This window comes from Phacochoerus africanus, chromosome 3 (genome assembly GCF_016906955.1).
Source record: "Phacochoerus africanus isolate WHEZ1 chromosome 3, ROS_Pafr_v1, whole genome shotgun sequence".
Lineage (NCBI taxonomy): Eukaryota > Metazoa > Chordata > Mammalia > Artiodactyla > Suidae > Phacochoerus > Phacochoerus africanus.
This window is the reverse complement of record NC_062546.1, coordinates 81,151,111-81,170,479: the sequence shown is the minus strand read 5'-3', so window position 1 is coordinate 81,170,479 and position 19,369 is coordinate 81,151,111. Positions and strand designations below refer to the sequence as shown.

At 40.8% G+C, this 19,369-nt stretch overlaps 1 protein-coding gene across 2 annotated transcripts in view; it reads right to left on the bottom strand.

Moving 5' to 3' along the window:
- ZRANB3 (zinc finger RANBP2-type containing 3) overlaps window positions 1–19,369 on the bottom strand; it is a 305,507-nt gene that overhangs the window by 13,482 nt on the left and 272,656 nt on the right. For both annotated transcript variants that reach the window (XM_047772056.1, XM_047772055.1), the window contains 4 exons: window positions 18,947–19,089; window positions 10,599–10,709; window positions 9,142–9,544; window positions 5,564–5,695 (listed from right to left, as the gene is read on the bottom strand). In XM_047772056.1, the coding sequence (XP_047628012.1) occupies window positions 5,564–5,695; window positions 9,142–9,544; window positions 10,599–10,709; window positions 18,947–19,089 (789 nt within the window). The remainder of the gene's footprint in view (window positions 1–5,563; window positions 5,696–9,141; window positions 9,545–10,598; window positions 10,710–18,946; window positions 19,090–19,369) is intronic.

Sequence of the window (19,369 nt, the reverse complement as noted above, 5' to 3'; positions counted from 1 at the left end):
GGCAGATCTATTCACGGCCTGGCTAGGCTTGTTCTAGCTTTTCTGGGCTGCAGGGGCTCTTCTAGGGGGCTGGTGGTGCTAAGCAGATATTCTGTGGGAGTGGGGCACCCCCTGGGGGCTTGGGCGAGTAGCAGGGCCTTTGGAAACCCAAGAGGCTCCTCCCCAGGGCAGCCTGACTCAGAAAGACCATCTGAGATCTTTTCCTGGCTTGGCCAACCTTGTTGCAGCTTTTCTGGGCTGCAGGGGGTCCTGCCTGGAGCTGGCAGTCCTATGCAGCTGATCCACTAGGGCACCCCATGGGGGCTAGGGCGGGTAGCAGGGCTGTTGGAAACCCAAGAGGCTCCTCCCGGGGCAACCCGACTCAGAAAAACCGTCCGGGAATTAGGCAGATCTATTCACTGCCTGGCTAGGCTTGTTCTAGCTTTTCTGGGCTGCAGGCCTTTTCTCGGGGGCTGGTGGTGTTTGGTGCTACTCTGCGGAAGTGTAGCCCCTCCAAAGGGCAAGCAGGCCTGTGCAGGGACAGCCCCTGCAGTGGTAGGCTTCAGGCAATTGTTGAGGCCAGCCCTCCTGGATGGCAGGCAGCCCCAGGTTCGGCGAGAGCTTAGGGGGTGGTGGGAGTGGGGGGAGGGGATGCACTGGGAAGCACAGCTTTCAGCTAGCTAGCGGGCCTGTAAGCTTGCTGTGGCGTGGGGGGTATTCTATGGGGACCCACCCCTTCTTCTCTCCCCTCCCCAGCACGGGCGCAGACCAGGCTCTTTTCCCAGGTTCCCTCTGATGCGACTTTCCACTTCCCCGCCCCTAGAGTATTGCTCCCTTCCTCTGCGACAGCTTTGTTTTCTAGTCTCCCAGGCAGTCTCTGCCCCGTCAAATGGTTTCTAGACCTCCCAAGCAGTTTCCGCTCCGCCCCACCCCCCCCAGCCCGGGGAGTATCCTCTGGAGCCTAGGTCTCGGTGCCCAGCCCCCATCCAGGCGTCCACCAGGCCCTTTCTCTGCGACCAATCTTAGGAGGCGAGGTCTCGGTGTCCAGCCCCCACCCAGGCATCCCCCGGCCCTTTCCCGGGGACTAACTAACCTCTGGAGCGGAGGACTCGGTGCCCTGCCCCCACCCAGGCGTCTCAATTTTTGGTGACTGTGCCCATAGTTCAGATGGTCCGTTCGGTTCTTGATCGGCTTTTCCGTACTCCAACTTACTGCTACACTCTTCTCTGCATCTGGAGATTCCTCCGGTTCGTTTGATCTTTCCCCCGTGTAGGTGACTTTCCAGGGTGCGGGATCCCTTTCTCCTCCGCAGTTCCCTTTCGGGAGCACCTGTCCCGCTCGGATTCACCTTCTCTCACTCTCCTCTTTTCTCCCGTTCTGCCCCGTAATGTCACGAACTTCTTGCCGTTATTGGAGTTTAGGTTCTTCTGCCAGCGATTGGTTGCTGTTCTGTGCGAGTCATTTATTCTGTAGATGTGCTTTTTTTTGTTGTGTTTGTGGGAGAGGGCGAGCATTTCCCTCTACTCCTCCGCCATCTTGTCCTCTCGAGCTGGTTTTTTGAAAGGGTAAACAAAACTGACAAACCTCTGGCCAGACTCACCAAGAAGAGGAGAGAAAGAACTCAAATAAACAAAATAAGGAATGAAAAAGGAAAATCTCAACAGATACACAGACACACCAAAAAAAAAAAAAAAACCATAAGAGAATTCTATGAACAATTATATGCCAACAAATTTGACAACCTAGAAGAAATGGACAACATTCTAGAGACATACAGCCTGCCAAAACTGAATCAAGAAGAAATAGATTAACTGAACAGACTCATCACTAGAAATGAAATTGAATATGTAATAAAAACACTCCCTACAAACAAAAGTCCAGGACCACATGGCTTCACAGGTGAATTGTACCAAATACACAAAGAAGGACTTATACCCATCCTTATAAAACTTTTCCAAAAGGTTGAAGAAGAAGGAATACTCCCGAAGACATTAAATGAAGCCACCATCAGCATCACCAAAACCAGTCAAAGAAAATTATAGGCCAATATTTTTGATGAATATAGATGCAAAAATTCTCAACAAAATTTCAGCCAACTGAAGCCAAAAACATATAAAAAAGATTATACACCATGACCAAATGGGATTCATCCCAAGTTCACAAGGATGGTTCAACATATACAAATCAATTAATGTCATCCACCACATTAACAAAAGGAAAGTCAAAAACCACATGATCATTTCAATAGATGCAGAAAAAGCATTTGACAAAGTCCAACACTCATCACTATAAAAACGCTTACCAAAGTGGGTATAGAGGGAACATACCTTAACATAATCAAGGTCATTTATAACAAACCCACAGCCAATATAATATGCAATAGAGAGAAGCTGAAGGCCTTCCTGCTAAAATCTGAAAGAATGCAAGAATGTCCACTCTCGCCACTTTTATTCAATATTAGTAGTGGAAGTCCTAGCCACAGCAATCCCACAAACAAAACAAATAAAACATATCCAAATTGGAAGAGAAGAGGTCATCCATGCAGATGACATGATACTATATAAAAAACCCTAAGGATTCCACACAAAAACAACTCAAACTGATCAAAAAATTTAGCAAAGTAGCAGGATACAAGATTAACATTCAGAAATAGGTTGCATTTCTGTATACTGACAATACAATAGTAGAAAAGGAATAAAAAGAGTTCCCATCGTGACGCAGCAGAAATGAATCTGACTACGAACCATGAGGTTGTGGGTTTGATCCCTGGCCTCACTCAGTGGTTTAAGGATCTGGCATTGCCATGAGCTGTGGTGTAGGTCACAGACATGGCTCAGATCTGGCATGGCTGTGGCTGTGGTGTAGGCCAGCAGCTGTAGCTCTGATTAGATCTCTAGCCTGGGAACCTCCATATGCCTTGGGTGTGCCCCCAAAAAAGAAAGAAGGGTAAGGAATAAAAAAATACAATACCTTTTAAAATTGCACCCCTAAAAATTAAATACCTATGGATAAACCTGACCAGTAAGTTGAAAGACTTACATACTGAGAACTATGACATTATTCAAGAAAATTAAAGAGGATTCAAAGAAATGGAATGATAGTCCATGCTCCTGGACTGGAAGAATTAATATTGTAAAAATGGTTATACTACCCAAAGCAATCTCTACTGATTCAATGTGATCCCCATCAAATTACCCATTACATTTTTCACAGCACAAGAACAGACAAACCAAAAATTTATACAGAACCACAAATGACCCAGAATTGCCAAAGCAATCCTGAGGAACAAAAACAAAGCAGGAGGCCTAACTCTCCCAGACTTCAGACAATATTACAAAGCTACAATAATTAAGACAGTGTAGTACTGGTACAAAAACAGATGGAATGACCAATGGAACAGAATAGAGATCCCAGAAATACAGAGAGACACCTACAGTCAATTATCTTTGACAAAAGTGGCAAGAATATAAAATTGGAAGAAGTTCCCATCATGGCTCAGTGGTTAACAAATCCACCTAGTATCCATGAGGATGCAGGTTCAATCCCTGACCTTGCTCAGTGGGTTAAGGATCCACTATTGCTGTAAGCTGTGGTGCTGGTCATAGATGTGGCTCAGATCCTGCATTGCTGTGGCTGTGGCCAGTGGCTGCAAGCCTGGGAATGTCCATATGCCTTGGGTGCGGCCCTAAAAAGACCTAAGACGCAAAAATGAAAATAAAAATAAAAATGGGTGAAAGACAGTCTCTTCAGCAAATGGTGCTGGGAAAACTGGATAGATGCACTAAATCAATGGAACTAGAATACACCCTCACACTATGCACAGAAATAAACTCTAAATGGCTTAAAGACAAACATAAGACACCATAAAACTCATAGGCAAAACATTCTCTGACATCAACCATACTGATATTTTCTTAGGTCAGTCTCCCAAAGCAGTAGAAATAAAAACAAAAATAAACCAATGGGACCTACTCAAACTTAAAAGCTTTTGCATAGAAAAGGAACCATGAGAAAAACAGTAAAACAACCTATGGAATGGGAGAAAATAATTTCAAACAATGCAACCAACAAGGGCTTAATTTCCAAAATATATAAACAACTCATACAACTCAACAGCAAAAATACTGGAGAGGTTGTGGAGAAAAGGGTACACTCCTACACTGCTGGTGGGAGTGTAAATTGGTACAACCACTATGGAAAACAGTATGGAGGTACCTCAGAAAACTAAAACTACCATGTGATCCAGTAATCCCACTCTTAGGCATATATCCAGATAGAATTTTCATTCAAAAAGGTACATGTATCCCTATGCTCAGTGCAGCACTATTCACAATAGCCAAGACATGGAAACAACGTAAATGTCCAATGACAGATTAATGGATTAAGAAGTTGTGGTACATACACATAATGGAATACTACTCAGCCATAAAAAAGAACAAAACAATGTCAACTGCAGCAACATGGAGGGAACTAGAGGCTCTCATACTAAGTGAAGTAAGTCAGAAGGAGAAAGACAAATATCATATGATATGTTTTGTATCTGGAATCTAATATATGGCACAAATGAACCTATCTTACAGAAAAGAAACTCATGGACATGGAGAATAGACTTGTGGCTGCCAAGGGGGAAGGGGAGAGAGTGGGATGGACTGGGTGTTTGGGGTTAGTAGATGAAAACTATTGCATTTGGAGTGGATAAGCAATGAGATCCTGCTGCACAGCACAGGGAACTATATCTGATCACTTGTTATGTTATGAAACAGATGGAGGATAATGTGAGAAAAATAATGTACATATAAATAGGTCACTTTGCTGTACAGCAGAAATTGACAGAACATTGTAAATCAAATGTAATAAAAATTTTATAAAAATCATCCTAGTTGACAGATATTACGTTATTCTTTTTCTTTTGTTTTAAGCAGGAGATAATTGCTCCAAGATGTACCAAGGTTAACAGGTTTCATACTTAGGTCGGCAGTGCAATGTTCATGTTGAAGTGAGCTGGTCCTAGAGAAGATTTATTAATATTTTCAGATATTTCAGGACATATTTAGCTGCAAATGCAAACATATGTCACTTCCCCAGTTCAGTGAACTTCTAGTGTGAGGATCTGGGTCTCCTCAGAACTGTGCAATATGAGGGAGTTCCCGCTGTGGTGCAGTGTATTAATAATCCAGCTTTTCTCTGTGGCCACACTGGTTCCATTCCAAGCTGGCAGGTTCTAGCATAGCCATAGCTGTGATGTAGTTTGCAGCTGTGGCTCAGATTTGACTCCTGGCCCAGAAACTTCTATATGTTGTGGGTGTGGCTGAAAAAGAAAAAAAAAAGACTGCAATATTTAAGTTGTATCATTTTCTTCTAGGTGGTGGTGAAAATTTCCTGGTCTTAGAATGAGTCAAAAGGGAAGAAGTTTCTTTTTCGTCTGAGATTGAGAACTTGTATAGGCCTCAAAAGAATACGCGGGTGTTAGGTGATGAAAAGAATCAAATACATCTCGAATCTAGACCAGGGATACAGATTCACCCTGGAATCTTGCACACCTGTATGCACAGTGTTCAGTTTGATGTCTGCAAGCTCCACTGACCTCTTTGTGACAGACCGTGCACAGAGTCTGCAGGTTGTCCAGAGAGCACTGTCCACCTCCCCCAGACACTGGCTTGATGTGGTCCACCTGCCAGAAATGCCCTTCGCTTGGGTTTCTTATCATTTCATTAAGCTGAAAAAAGAACACAGGATCAGCAGTTTTCAACATGCGCTGTGGGAACTGTTGGTTTTGCATTGTGAAATCATGTTTATACAGCAAAATCATGGGGAAAAATACATTAGGATGGCTTTTTAAAGATTTTATTGTGAGCAGGAAAAACCCTCTGGGTTAGCAATTTGAAAGCAATAAAATGTGTTTCTGAAAAATGGATTTTTCCCCCCTTACCTAACCTATTTTGAAAAAATTACAAGTAAGTATAAAATACCAAGACTCCTAACAGGTTGGGAAAATTGGTTGCTTCTGCATCTTTGATCTAGTTTACATGGTCACTAAGACAAAATCGACACAAAAATAAAAACCGATAAAAAAGGAAGAACTTCTGAATATTACTGACTCAAATATTTTTAAATTGTTGACCTAAATGCATTTGTGATCAATACCAATGACAGTTTAATATTAATTGTGATCACCCATAACTTTTATGCTATTACCTGGGAACCTCCCAAGTTACATGGACTAGAATAGAATTTCTAGAACAAGCATTTGTAACTTGCATATTTGGAATAAACAAAGATGTTCATTTAAAGCAGCCACTATTTAGGCTAGTCCATATATATACACTTTATATTTAACCAACGATGACCCACATTTAAATGAGATGTATTTTGGCCTCTTATCTGAGACAGTAAAATCAGCTCACACCATGGCAGTGTAGTTGTCAAAATATCACAAAGATGAGTATGAAGGTTGTTTTAAATTTCCTTTGTCTTGAACAAGGAAGACACTATAATCAATTTCATGGCCGCTGGCCATGGGAACTTGTGACATAGCCCTAAAATGCTTTTAAGAAAGTTGTCAGGCCTATGGATGGCATGGGGACCTTATCAATAGCATCTGGCCCAAGAGGCAACAGATTGGAGTAGTAAACTTTGTCTATTCAGAGAGGGACTCCCTTTCTCTTCTACACTGAACTTTGCAAGTTCTGTTGGAAAATATGTATCAATTTTTTTTTTGAGGGTGACATTATGAGAAGCTACTTTGTATCACACTCTCTGTGCATCAAGAAAATGGCATATCCTTAAAGGGAAAAAATCCATTTTGGTTCTGTCTTTTGTAACCAATTCTTTTGCACTGAGCAGTTTTCACTCTGACAGACTCTGTGTAATTCCCAGTAATTCTCTGACAAATCACTCAGGGCCAGTCTTCAACATCCTAAACATACCTCCTGAAACTATTGCTCCCTCTCTGACTGGTCATCCCACCTAGTCCCTGTGGTGCTCCTTCTCCTCTAAACACTTCTGGCTTAGAGGGAGACTGTGTTCCTTCTTCATTCCTGGACACAGTGCTTTCAGCATGTCCTTGAGTCAGGTTCTTGCGTGTCTTCTGGAAGCCTCCACATGGAGGCAGCAGACAGTAACTGGAGTCTGGCTGACACCTCTGGGACTAGTGTAATATGTCCCTCACAAATTAGACCAAAGGATCATTCGGGAACTCTGGATAGCAGTAGGGAAATAGTCTGTTTCCCTAGCTCTCAAAGTCATGCTAATTCATCTTTGAAAAAATGCTTATTGAGTAATTCCATCATAATTCAGCAATACTAGGTAAAGAAAGAAAAGTATAAGACTTGAGTACATGGCCAGAATTTACCCAATATTTTAGCAGACAGAGTACTATTTAAAAATTAAGCTTACTGGAGTTCCCGTCGTGGAGCAGTGGAAACGAATCTGACTAGGAACTATGAGGTTGCGGGTTTGATCCCTGGCCTCACTTAGGTGGGTTAAGGATCCGGCGTTGCCGTGAGCTGTGGTATAGGTCGCGGACATGGCTCAGATCCATAGTTGCTGTGGCTGTGTTGTAGGCCAGTAGCTGTGGCTCCAATTAGACCCCTTGTCTGGGAAACTCCATATGCTGCAGGTGTGGTCCTAAAAATCTAAAAAAATTAAAAATAAAAATTAAAGCTTAATACAAAATTATACATTATGCTTTAGTTTGAAATTTGGATTGGTTAGATTCTATACAAGTTTCCTTCTCATTGTAATGAATTACATTTTGGGGTTATCTATTTGCCCCCTGTTATGCAATATTAACCCCATGAAAAGTGGAGCAACCAGACCACAAGTGCCTCTCAATGCAATGTACCACCTGTAAGTTCTCTTCCCCAAATAATCTTGTCAGAATCTAGCCAGACCTCTAAATCATATACCCATCATTCAGAAAATCAGGGGGATAGAGGAACATATCAAACATTATTACCACAAGGATACAAGGAGATAAATCCAGGCTGTGAGAAATTCCACAGGCAAATGATCCAGCTTCTTTAACAATCAGTGGTATTAATAAAAGGGGTGGTTTGGAGTTCCCATCGTGGCTCAGTGGAAACGAATCTGACTAGCATCTATGAGAATGTAGGTTTGATCCCTGGCTGAGATCATTGGGTTAAGAATCTGGCGAGGCCATGAGCTATGGTGTAGGTCACAGACGCAGCTCTGATCCCTCATTGCTGTGGCTGTGGCATAGGCCAGAAGCTGTAGCTCTGATTCGATCCCTGGCTTGGGAACCTCCATGTACCACAGGTCTGGCCCTAAAAAGACAAAAAAAGGTGGGGGGGGGGGGTGTGATATTACAGATTAAATGGGAAGTAAGAGTTGTAATGACCAAAAGCAATGTGTGGATCATCTTCTTTTTTTTTTTTTTTGTCTTTTTGTCATTGTTGTTGTTGTTGTTGTTGTTGCTATTTCTTGGGCCGCTCCCGTGGCATATGGAGGTTCCCAGGTTAGGGGTTGAATCGGAACTGTAGCCACTGGCCTATGCCAGAGCCACAGCAACGCGGGATCCGAGCTGCGTCTGCAACCTACACCACAGCTCACGGCAACGCCGGATCGTTAACCCACTGAGCAAGGGCAGGGACCGAACCCACAACCTCATGGTTCCTAGTCGGATTCGTTAACCACTGCGCCATGACGGGAACTCCTGTATCATCTTTTGATCATAATTTGAATAAAGCAATTATAAAAAGATATTTTTGGGACAATCTGGGAAACCAAACATGGACTTACTAAAATTGAGGAATTATAATTGTTTTGAGTGTGATAATGGATATTGGGATATGGGATTCTATTTAAAAGAAAGAAAAAGAGAGAGGAGGGAGTAGGGAGAAAGAAAGTCTTTATCCATGAGAGATACATAATTAAAGTATTCAAGGGTGAAATGAAATGCTATCTGGAATTTGAATTTAAAATAATTCCAAGAGAGAAAAAGAAATAAGGTGAGGGAGAGATGAAAATGAAAGGCAAAAGGTTGATAACTGTTAGTTGGGTGATGGGTATGTGGATTCATTATTCTATTTTTATATATGTATTTGAAAATTCCCGAAATAAAAAGGTTTAAAGAATAAAGTGCATCAATATTCTTCACTCAGTGCAATGCTGCCTTCAATCAGTCACATGACTGTAATTTACCTGTTCTAATGGGAGCTTTGAAGTCCAGGTAATATCCAGAAAATTCTTCCTCTGACTTTTAGGAGCATCTCTCAGACGTAAAAAGAGTTCTTGTGCATTCAGATTACACAGCTGACACACACCATGTTCAATTTCAAATACTTTGGCTCGCAGGTAACTGTTATTAGATCGAATCCAGAACTCCTCCTGACATTTCAGAGAGCAAAACCGTGAATCCCAAGCATTTGCTTTATGCTCTTGCTTAGTTTGGCAAGTAGGTTGCTGACAGCGAAGGCAAAGTGGATTTCCTTCATTATCCACAGCTTGCAAATAGCCTTTGGATGTAGAAGCCTTCACAGTGAGATCAGCTTGGGCTGTGCAGGGATTCAGAAATGGGATACAGGCTCCATCTTTAAGACATTCTCTAAAATTGAGCAAAACATTGAATAGGTAGTTAATGCAGATTTACTCTAAATAATTGTTACTTCATTTAAATAATTGTTACTATATTGATAAACAGTAAATACATAGTCCACAGACCAAGTGATTCAGTGTGGAAATGAAATAGCTCTAGTCAGCACTCTCTATTCCATGCCAAGTAAAAGAAAGAATAGTGTGTTCAAAAAAATTCATTTGAATACAAATATGCTGCCTCTCTTGGGAACTTAGATGTCTTCTACTTACATAATCAGACTTTGAGACATCTGGAGAAGATGGAAAATGAGAAGTCAGGAAACGTTTCTTCAGGTCAGGAAAGGACAGGGTAATGGACATCCCCAGCTAGGGTTAGTGGCTATGCTGCTCTCTATGTGTGTTGGGTCATGCACCTCATTGGGACCAAGAGGCCATGACCAAGGCTCCTGTGAACATTCTTTCAGTCTCTGCTGGCTTTCAGAAAACAGATTATTCACATCCATTAAGTGACAGAGCCAAAGAGGGAACAGTGCTGAGAGGAATTACAACAGAAGACTTGCTAAATATGTGCCTCCTGTAGATAAGCTCAGAGTTGGTAGAATTAAAATTAGAGATGAAATGTAGTGAAACAAGCTCAATTTGTTAGAATACAAGGGAAAGGTACATTACTCAATTATGTGAAAAGTCTTACAAGGGAACTGTCACAGCTACATTGCCTATTTTCCGTGGCTGTTTGTTAGAAGTATGAAAAGAAAACCTTTTTATGAAAGAAAGAACTCAAGACTGCGGGGCAGGGTCCATATTTGACCTCAGTTCTTCTAGCGTGCAGTGGCCATTCCCTTGATCTGCCTGGTCTCAGGGTCCTTCTTTATCTCTAATTTTTAAGACGAGGACTCATGAGCCTCACAGGGTTGCTAGGAGAAGAGAAGAGCTATTATGTTGTGAAAGCTTCCTGTAACCTGCAAAGTGGCCACACAAAGGTAAAGTATTATGACAAAAATGCATGCATAAATTTAAGGAAACAGTCTTAGTACAACTATGTCGTACAAGTAAAAACCCCTTACTTTATATAAGGGTCCTGTGGCCTGGACTCCTTTGTGATCAGACGGACTCGGCCTCCATCATTCTTCACCTTGTCCATCGAGGCTGCAGCGACGTCTTCTTTGGTTATGTATCTAAAACAATTACATGTGAAGATTTCCTCTCTCTCCTATAAAAGTTTCTCATGTTCACAATGCTCCTTGCAAACACAATAGGAGAAAAAGCAAAATCCAAGGCTATTCATTGTGCTAATACTAAAGTTACAGGGTGGGGTTTTCTCCCTCCACATTGCCCTTCATTTGTGGGAAACACATTTCTCTGTCCCAAATTAGTTTTCTCAAGATTTATTTTTCTAAGAAATTCAAGAGTCATTCAATATCCTTTGGACCAATTTTTCACTTGGGGGAATAAAAGAGTGGGTGTAGGAATAAGAAATGATCAAATACATGCGCCACTGACAGCCCTAAGTAAACTGCTTGCCAAGCCGAGCAGAAAATCTCTAACTGCATTTTTACCTCCCTCGTGGCCTTCTCTTCAAGGCTCCTCACATTACCTTAATGAGTTATAATAGCGTATCAGCATATTCAGGTAAAATGATTCTCTTCCTAGTTAACCTGGTTCAATCATCTATAATCTCAAGGTTGTTTCCATTATTATCAGCTCATACAGGGTTTATGGAATCTTCCACTGAAATAATGCTACACTTGATGTGGGATTCAGAACCTTTTTACACAGCACTATCAATACCACATAATGGTTTAGGGACTGGAAGTAAAGAGGAAAGTTAGACATGGGAATTTAAGTAGGTGAAATGCAATTACCCAATTAATTCCTTCTAATTAGCATGGCCCAGTTTCCCTAGTAGTTTACACCTATTACATTTAAAAAAAAAATAGTTTAAATCTGCATTTCTTCATAACTTCAGATACTTCATTTGGTAGCTTGACAATAAACTAAAAGATAAATCATAATGGAATTGTGCAATTTTAGGTAAAATTTCAGAGATTTGCTTTTATGTTGTTAAAGCAGACTTAATAATTAACAGATATAGCCTTTAAATAAACTATTTTATTAACTTTTGATTAGGCGATACACATATTTCAAAATTATGAAGTTATAAACTGCTGTAAATGATGAAAAATAAATTTTCTCTCCATTCCCATCTTTTCCTCCCCTCTTCTCCAAACTACATCTCATCAGTTTTCAATACATCCTTTTAGAAATAGTTCATCTTTTCAGTGTATAGGTATATACATTTTATTAACTTATCTTTGTACTTTCATGGCACATAATTCACATACCATAAATTTAAACATATTTATTTACTGTCTTTTTTTTAGGGCCACATCCATGGCATATGGAGGGTCCCAGGCTAGGGGTTGAATCAGAGCTGCAGCCACTGGCCTATGCCACAGCCACAGCAATGTGGAATCTGAGGCACGTCTGTGACCTAAAACAAAGCTCACAGCAATGCTACCTCCTTACCTCACTAAGCGAGGCCAGGGATCGAACCTGTGAACTCATGGATACTAGTCGGATTCGTTTCTGCTGAGCCACGATGGGCACTCCTAAATTTTACCATTTTAAAGTTTACAATTCAGTGCATTTTAGTATATTCACAGTTGTACAACCATCACATTATCTAATTCCAGAATATTTTTACCACCCCAAAAAGAAACCTGGAGTCATTGGCAGTCACTTCCCCATTATACCTTTTATTTTTATATTTTAAAATGATAGCATAATATACATACTAATCTTCACCTCACTCTTTTGACCTAAACACAAAACTCAGAGATCTTTCCATAGTGGTGTATATAAGATTGCCATAGTTTTTAATGGTTTCATATTATTTTGACAAACCATATGCTATATCTAACCAGTCTTTGAGTGATGCTCATTTATATTGTTCCAGTCTCTACTATCACAAATGATGCTGTAATAAATAGCTCTATCTCAAATATCCCTATTTTCTACACAAGAACTATCTGTAGGAGTTCCCATCATGGTGCAGTGGTTAGCGAATCTGACTAGGAACCATGAGGTTGAGGGTTTGATCCCTGTTCTTGCTCAGTGGGTTAAGGACCCGGCATTGCCGTGAGATGTGGTGTAGGCCGCAGACATGGCTCAGATCCCAAGTTGCTGTGGCTCTGGCATAGGCCGGCGGCTACAGCTCTGAGTAGGCCCCTAGCCTGGGAACCTCCCTATGCCATGGGAGCAGCCCTAGAAAAGGCAAAAAGACAGACAAAAAAAAAAAAAAGAACTATCGGTAGAATTCCCAGATGTAGAATTGCTGGGTTAAAGGTCTTAGGTGCTTTGATCCCTACCAAATTACCCATGACATTGTTCACAGAATTAGACATTAAAAATTTATATGGAACCATAAAAGACCCAGAATTGCCAAAGCAATCCTGTGGAAAAAAACAAAGTCTGTCTCCCAGACTTCAGACAATCTTACAAAGTTACAGTAATCATGACAGTGTGGTACCAATACAAAAACAGACATATGGATCAATGGAACAGAATAGAGTGCCTAGAAATAAACCCAGACACCTATAGTCAATTAATCTACAAAGGAGGCGAGAACATAAAATTGGAAAAAGTCTCTTCAGCAAGTGGTGCTGGGAAAATTGGACAGCTTCATGTAAATCAATGAAACTAGAATACACCCTCATGCTATGCACAAAAATAAACTCAAAATGGCTTAAAGACTTAAACATAAGACATGATACCACAAAACTTCTAGAAGAGAATATAGACAAAACATTCCCTGACATAAATCATACAAATGTTTTCTTAGGTCAGTCTCCCAAGGCAATGGGGAAAAAAAAAAGAAAAAAAAAAAAAGAAACCAATGGGACCTAACCAAATTCAAAAGCTTTTGCATAGCAAAGGAAATCATAAGCAAAATAAAAAGACAATCTACAGAAAGGGAGAAAATAGTTACAAACAATGCAACTGAAAAGGGCTCAATTTCCAAAATATACAAACAACTCATACAACTAAACAACAAAAAACAAACGACCCTAATATATGGCACAAATGAACCTGTCTAATGAAAAGAAACAAACTCATGGACATGGAGAGCACACCTGTGTTGCCAAGGGAAAGGAGTGGGATGGACTGGGAGTTTGGCGTTAGTAGATGCAAACTATTATATTTAGACTGGATAGACAGCAAGGGATAGCACAGGGAATTTTATCCAATCTCCTGAGACAGACCATGATGGAAAATAATATAAAAAAAGAATGTGTGTGTGTGTGTGTGTGTGTGTGTGTGTACGTGACTGAGTCACATTGTTGTATAGCAGACATTGTAAATCAACTACACTTTTAATTTTAAAAAAGGTTTTAGGTGTTTTAAGGTTGGATAGATTTTGACATATTGTTCTCCTCTGGTTTTGTACCAATTTATAGATCCACCAGCAATGTATGAGAGTCCCCATTTCCTTACACTTTTTCTAATACAAGGGATATCAGCTGACAACGTCTCTACTAATGGTGATAGGTATCTTGTTATAGTTTTAAATTTTCATTTCTCCTATTAAGAGAAAGAATGACTATCTTTTCACACGTTTGCATTTCTACTTGTATGTCTTTCTTAAAGCAAAAAAGAATCAAAGTGAATTCTTTCAGTATTCTTTTAACTTGCCCTTTTAGTTCCTAAATCCCCCCCCCATTTCTTCAACCATTTTATACCCTTGACAAAAGCATTTTGCTAAAGTATTCTAGCAGATTTTAAATGAATTCAAAAGCTTTCTAGCTTTGAGGGGCAATGGGATATTAAGCCTTGCCTCAGGTATTATTCAATGTTTAAAAGCTTAGAAACCTAATTCAGTAACTTTAAAAGATGCTGAGAAATCTATTCAGAGATTTAAGAACTAAAAATAACTTCTTGCTTTCCTATGAGAGGTTTAAGCACAAATTTTTGGAAACCACAAGAAATGGATCAATCAACCTCAAAGCAGGTTGTTGACAACTTTTCAAATGCAGTTGTGTTACCAATATTTAATTTTCCATTGAGGTTTGCTAAGAAGTTCAGGTAAGTATACCAGCTCTGAAAAGAATTATGGTAAACATCAATTTTGACAAATGGGGAAGGAAGAATGTTGTCTACTAAAGTAATTCCTGGGTGAGGATGGTTGTGTTTGGCAGTAAGAGAAGAATGAGTTGGAAAGTGGCCTGAACTAATGAGAACAGTGTTGGGTTCTAGGTTGATGACTGGCTTGAGAGAACAACTGTGACTAGGGGATATACAGTTGGCAATGTAAACCCACAGATTTCCAAGTGAATCAGACCTGCCCTCCAAGAGTGGGAACTCACTTAGGAACCAAAATAATGGCTGGTCATCTTGGCTTCTATTCACATTTAAGAGTGAGTTGCTCAAAAGCTGGCTGCACACTCTGAGCTTAGATGAGGCCTGCAAACAGGTAGATGTCACTGGGGGATGATCATGTTGGGAGATGTAGCCATTGCTTTGGGGAGAACTCCTGAATATTAGTATCTATGTGTCTTTATTCTGAGGCCATTCCGTCTTTTCAGAGATGAATCCTGTAACCTCCTGCCTAGAAAGTAAAATGTGGCTGTTGGTATGGCAACAGCCAAGAAAGGGCTTGGGGGAGTGTCAGTTTCCAATATAATGTTCTCTCTGTATCTCCACTAACCCTGGTGTTTCCAATACTGGTGCCTCTCTGGTTAGTTTCTCTAGAAAACTGGTAGGACAGTGGGAGGGCTAGGCATCCAATGTCTAACTACTCTTCATGGAGACTTCCCCTCAGTGCTGTTAGGCAGCCCCGTCTTTCACACCTGCTTTCAGAGAGACAGGATAACTGTAGTTAACTAAGACTTTCTGGGACCCCCAAAGCCAGAATTGGCATGCTTCCTCAAAGTTATGCCCCTTTGCAGGTGCACAGGTTTCATTTCCATGCTCTGCTAGGCCCAAGCCGCTGGAGGCCCCCTCTCTCCACCTCTCTCTCATCAGTGGCCAAGGTCTCTAGGTCTACTTCCTCAACACCTCTCTTCATTCTCTTTCCTATACTTCCATTTCTAGTGCCTCAGTATACGCCCTCATCTTTTTACCCAGTTCTACTGTGATAGTCTTTTAACTTCTGTGGTAGACAGAGTTTTAAAGATATCTCCCTAGAATACCTGTCTCTTGGTATCAATTGAACACTCATCTAGGTAGTGTTGTAAAGGGATTTTGCAGATGGAAGTAAGGTGACTGATCAGCTGACCTTAAGACAGGGAGATGGGGTGCAATTCCAAGTATAGGAAGGATTTGACATACCAGTACTGATCCTGAGATATAGAGGCCCATGTGCTAGCACTAAAAAGAGCCTCTAGAGGCTGAAAGTGGCCCCCAGCTGATGGCCAGCAAGAAATCTAAGTCCAACAACCACAAGGAACTGAATTCTGTCAACAACCTGAATGACAGTAGAAATGGATTCTTCCCAGACCATCAGTAAGGGCCCAGCTAAGCCAACATCTTTTTTTCAGCCATACACGATTTCGACCAGTAAAATAAGTACAGCCAACTCACACTTCTGACAAACTTTGGTAATAAATTTCTATTGTTTTAAACTGCTAAGTTTGTGGTAATTTGTCACATCACCAGCCATAGGAAGCCTATCCCACTTATCTCCCCACTTCGTCTTGCCCTTTCAATCTAATCTTCTGCCAGAAGTGAGCTCTTAAAAATACAAATCTGATTATTTACTATGCTGCTTGTTAACATAGTTTTATCTTTAATGTATCACCTACCTATCATGTTATAAATAATACTGTGTGTCTGACTCGGGTTTATATTGATTGTATGACTTCTGCTTTTATACCTGACCAGCCATCTTTTTGGGTAGATGGAGAAGAAAAAATGGAACATGACTAGAAGTGGTTGGAGTGGGCTATGAATTCAGTTAAGAAGGGAATTACGATTATGTAAAGAGAAAATCAATACTTCAGCTAAGACAATAGTTGTGAAAAGTGAGAAAAAGGAGAGGACTGGAAGGAGTATTGAAAGAAAGTGTCACATTTTCTGTTGTGTGTGTGTGTGTGTGTGTGTGTATACACACATCGATTTTTTTTTTTTTTGGCTGCATCTGTGGCATGCAGAAGTTCCTGGGCCAGGGATCGAACCTGTGCCAAGGCAGTGACCCAAGCCTCTGCAGTGCAGTGACAATGCCAGATCCTTAACCCACTGTGGCACATGGGAACTTCCACGCATCGATTTTTTAATGTAGTTTTTAATATAAAGTAATACACATTCATGGGAAAATTCAACCAGTACAAAAGAGTTGAGGCAAGAGTCCAAATGTGGACAAATCCAACTAGTCAAAGGACTTTGACTCACACAGTGTTTTATTTTTAGGTCTGAATTTAAGTGGCATTAGATGGGTTATGTACTTTCTAATTTTCCATAGTTCTGCTCCCTACCCCATCCTTTCCTAGTTTTATACCTGACCTCATTCGTCTATTCATTTATTTACAGTTCCTTGCTTTGTTTTTGGTCCCATGAGTTTATAATCCTGGCATAAAGTATAAAGTCCCTATCATTTCCACAAATCCCCTAATTATATATGGTCTAGAATAAAATTTCTCAACAGTGGCACTACTGACATTTTGAAATAGGTAACTTTATTTAGGAGTACAGTCCTGTTTACTGTAGGATTTTTAGCAGTGTCCTGGTTCTCTATGCACTAGATGTTCCTAGTTGTATCCCCTGATCGTGACAATCTAAAACTGTCCCCAAGATTGTGACCCAGGGAAGAAACTGCCCCCAGTTGAGGATCATATCCTAGAGAAACCTCGGATATGTTTCTAAGGTGTCCTCCCCAACACCTTTTGTATCAAAAATAGGAATTATGTGGTGTTCCTACTGTGGCTCAGTGGTAGGTAATGAAACTGATTAGTATCCATGAGGACATGGGTTCAATCCCTGGCCTCTCTCAGTGGGTTAAGGATCCAGCATTGCTGTGAGCTGCGGTGTGAGCCCTTGGATACAGCTCTGATTTGACCCTTGGCCTGAGAACTTCCATATTCTGCAGGTGTGGCCCTAAAAAGACTTAAAAAAAAAAAAAAGGAATTACTTGTGTCTCCATCTCTTTTTTATACTTATTTTTACTTTTTTTTTTTAATGGCCACACCTGCAGCATACGGAAGCTCCTATGCTAGGGTTCAAATCAGAGCTGCAGCTGCCAGCCTACGCCGAAGCCACAGTAGCACTGAATCCGAGTTGCATCGGGGACCTACACTGCAGGTTGCAGCAATGCTGAATCTTTAATCCACTGAGTGGGGCCAGATATCAAACCTACATCCTCATGGACACTATGTTGGGTTCTTAACCCACTGAACCACAATGGGAACTCCTTCTTACTTTTCATTTATCACAAGCATTGTTCCTTGTTCTCACATATGAATATACCATAGACTTATTTTGAAACAGCTGAAGAGATTTTCACTCTATGGGGATATAATGTATTTAACCAGCTGCACCCCTCACATAGCATTGAAGGATTTTTTTCACCTGTGTGTATGGAAAAGGCTAGAGATCACAAAATGAGGAAATGGGAGGACAAAGAGAGATTCCAGATAAACAGAGACAGCAAGAGCTAAAGGAAGGGGCTTTTTCTGCCAATGCTGCTGTTTGGTTTGGTGCTTTGCAGTCTCTTCCAAAGCAGGATCTGGGCTATAGAACAGCTGACTGCTTCTTATAGGACTCTGCTTTGTGATGAAAAAGATTCTACAGAGAATGGGGATTTGAGATCGCATAAGGGGATGTTTGAGTGAGCTAAAGATGATTATGATGCTAAGAGAGGAAATCGAGCATACGGAGATTAGAAAGGGACCTGTAAGGATAAAGGGCAAAACAGTTACAAACATGAGACACTTAACTTTCCTTTTTACTTTGTTCCCAACGCAGGTATGATCAGTCACCTTCTGCTATGTGGGTGGTGGCAATCAAACAGAACCAGCTCCTTTGCTGCATGGCACCCAAGATTCACCCTAGGAACGCAGGGCTTTTAGGACCTGGAGGCAGGTTCTGCTCTTATATAACAGGGAAATGTTTTCCTGTGGTTCAACAGTGCCCCAGGTGGGGCAGGTCACAGGTCATAGCATCCCGTGACTCTGGCCTTTTCTCCTGATGAGTGGGACTCAGAGTGAGCAAGATCCAGACAACTTGATCTTTTCCAGTAGATTTGATCAAATTCACAGAATACCTAATTATGTTGCTATAAAGTAAGCTGTCACTTTATGTACAACTTTCTCTTACCAGGATTTCCTTAGTGGTTACATAAAATGCCTCAGACTCCTTCCTGTAGAAATAATTACGATAAGTAATAAAATATAAAATTTTAAAAAGGAGAGACAATGCATACCTTTTGGTAATGCTTTGTTTGGCTTGTTGCTTTGTGATTTCTTCCAAAGCAAGAATTGGGCTGCAGAACAGCTGCCCGCTTTTCCTGATTATCCTCTGCTTCATGGCGGTTAGACAACTCCATTCTCGAACAAACCTCAAAATCTGGCAGAAAATGAGATAATGAAAACAATGTACAGCTCACCAGACATCTTCCTTTGAAAGTGAGGCTACTTATAACATCTGAAACTGATGTTTTATTATATCCCCCAAACAGGCTTTGAGTTTCACAGTTTTAGGTTTTCTTCAATTTGATGCAGTTTTCCTATATTTATTGTGAACTATCTATGGCTGGTTCTTCAGGGGTCTCTTTCAAGCCAAAGGTTCTCTAAAGGCACCACTGAGGACATGCAGCATATGCCCTTAATGCACATAGGGACCTGCA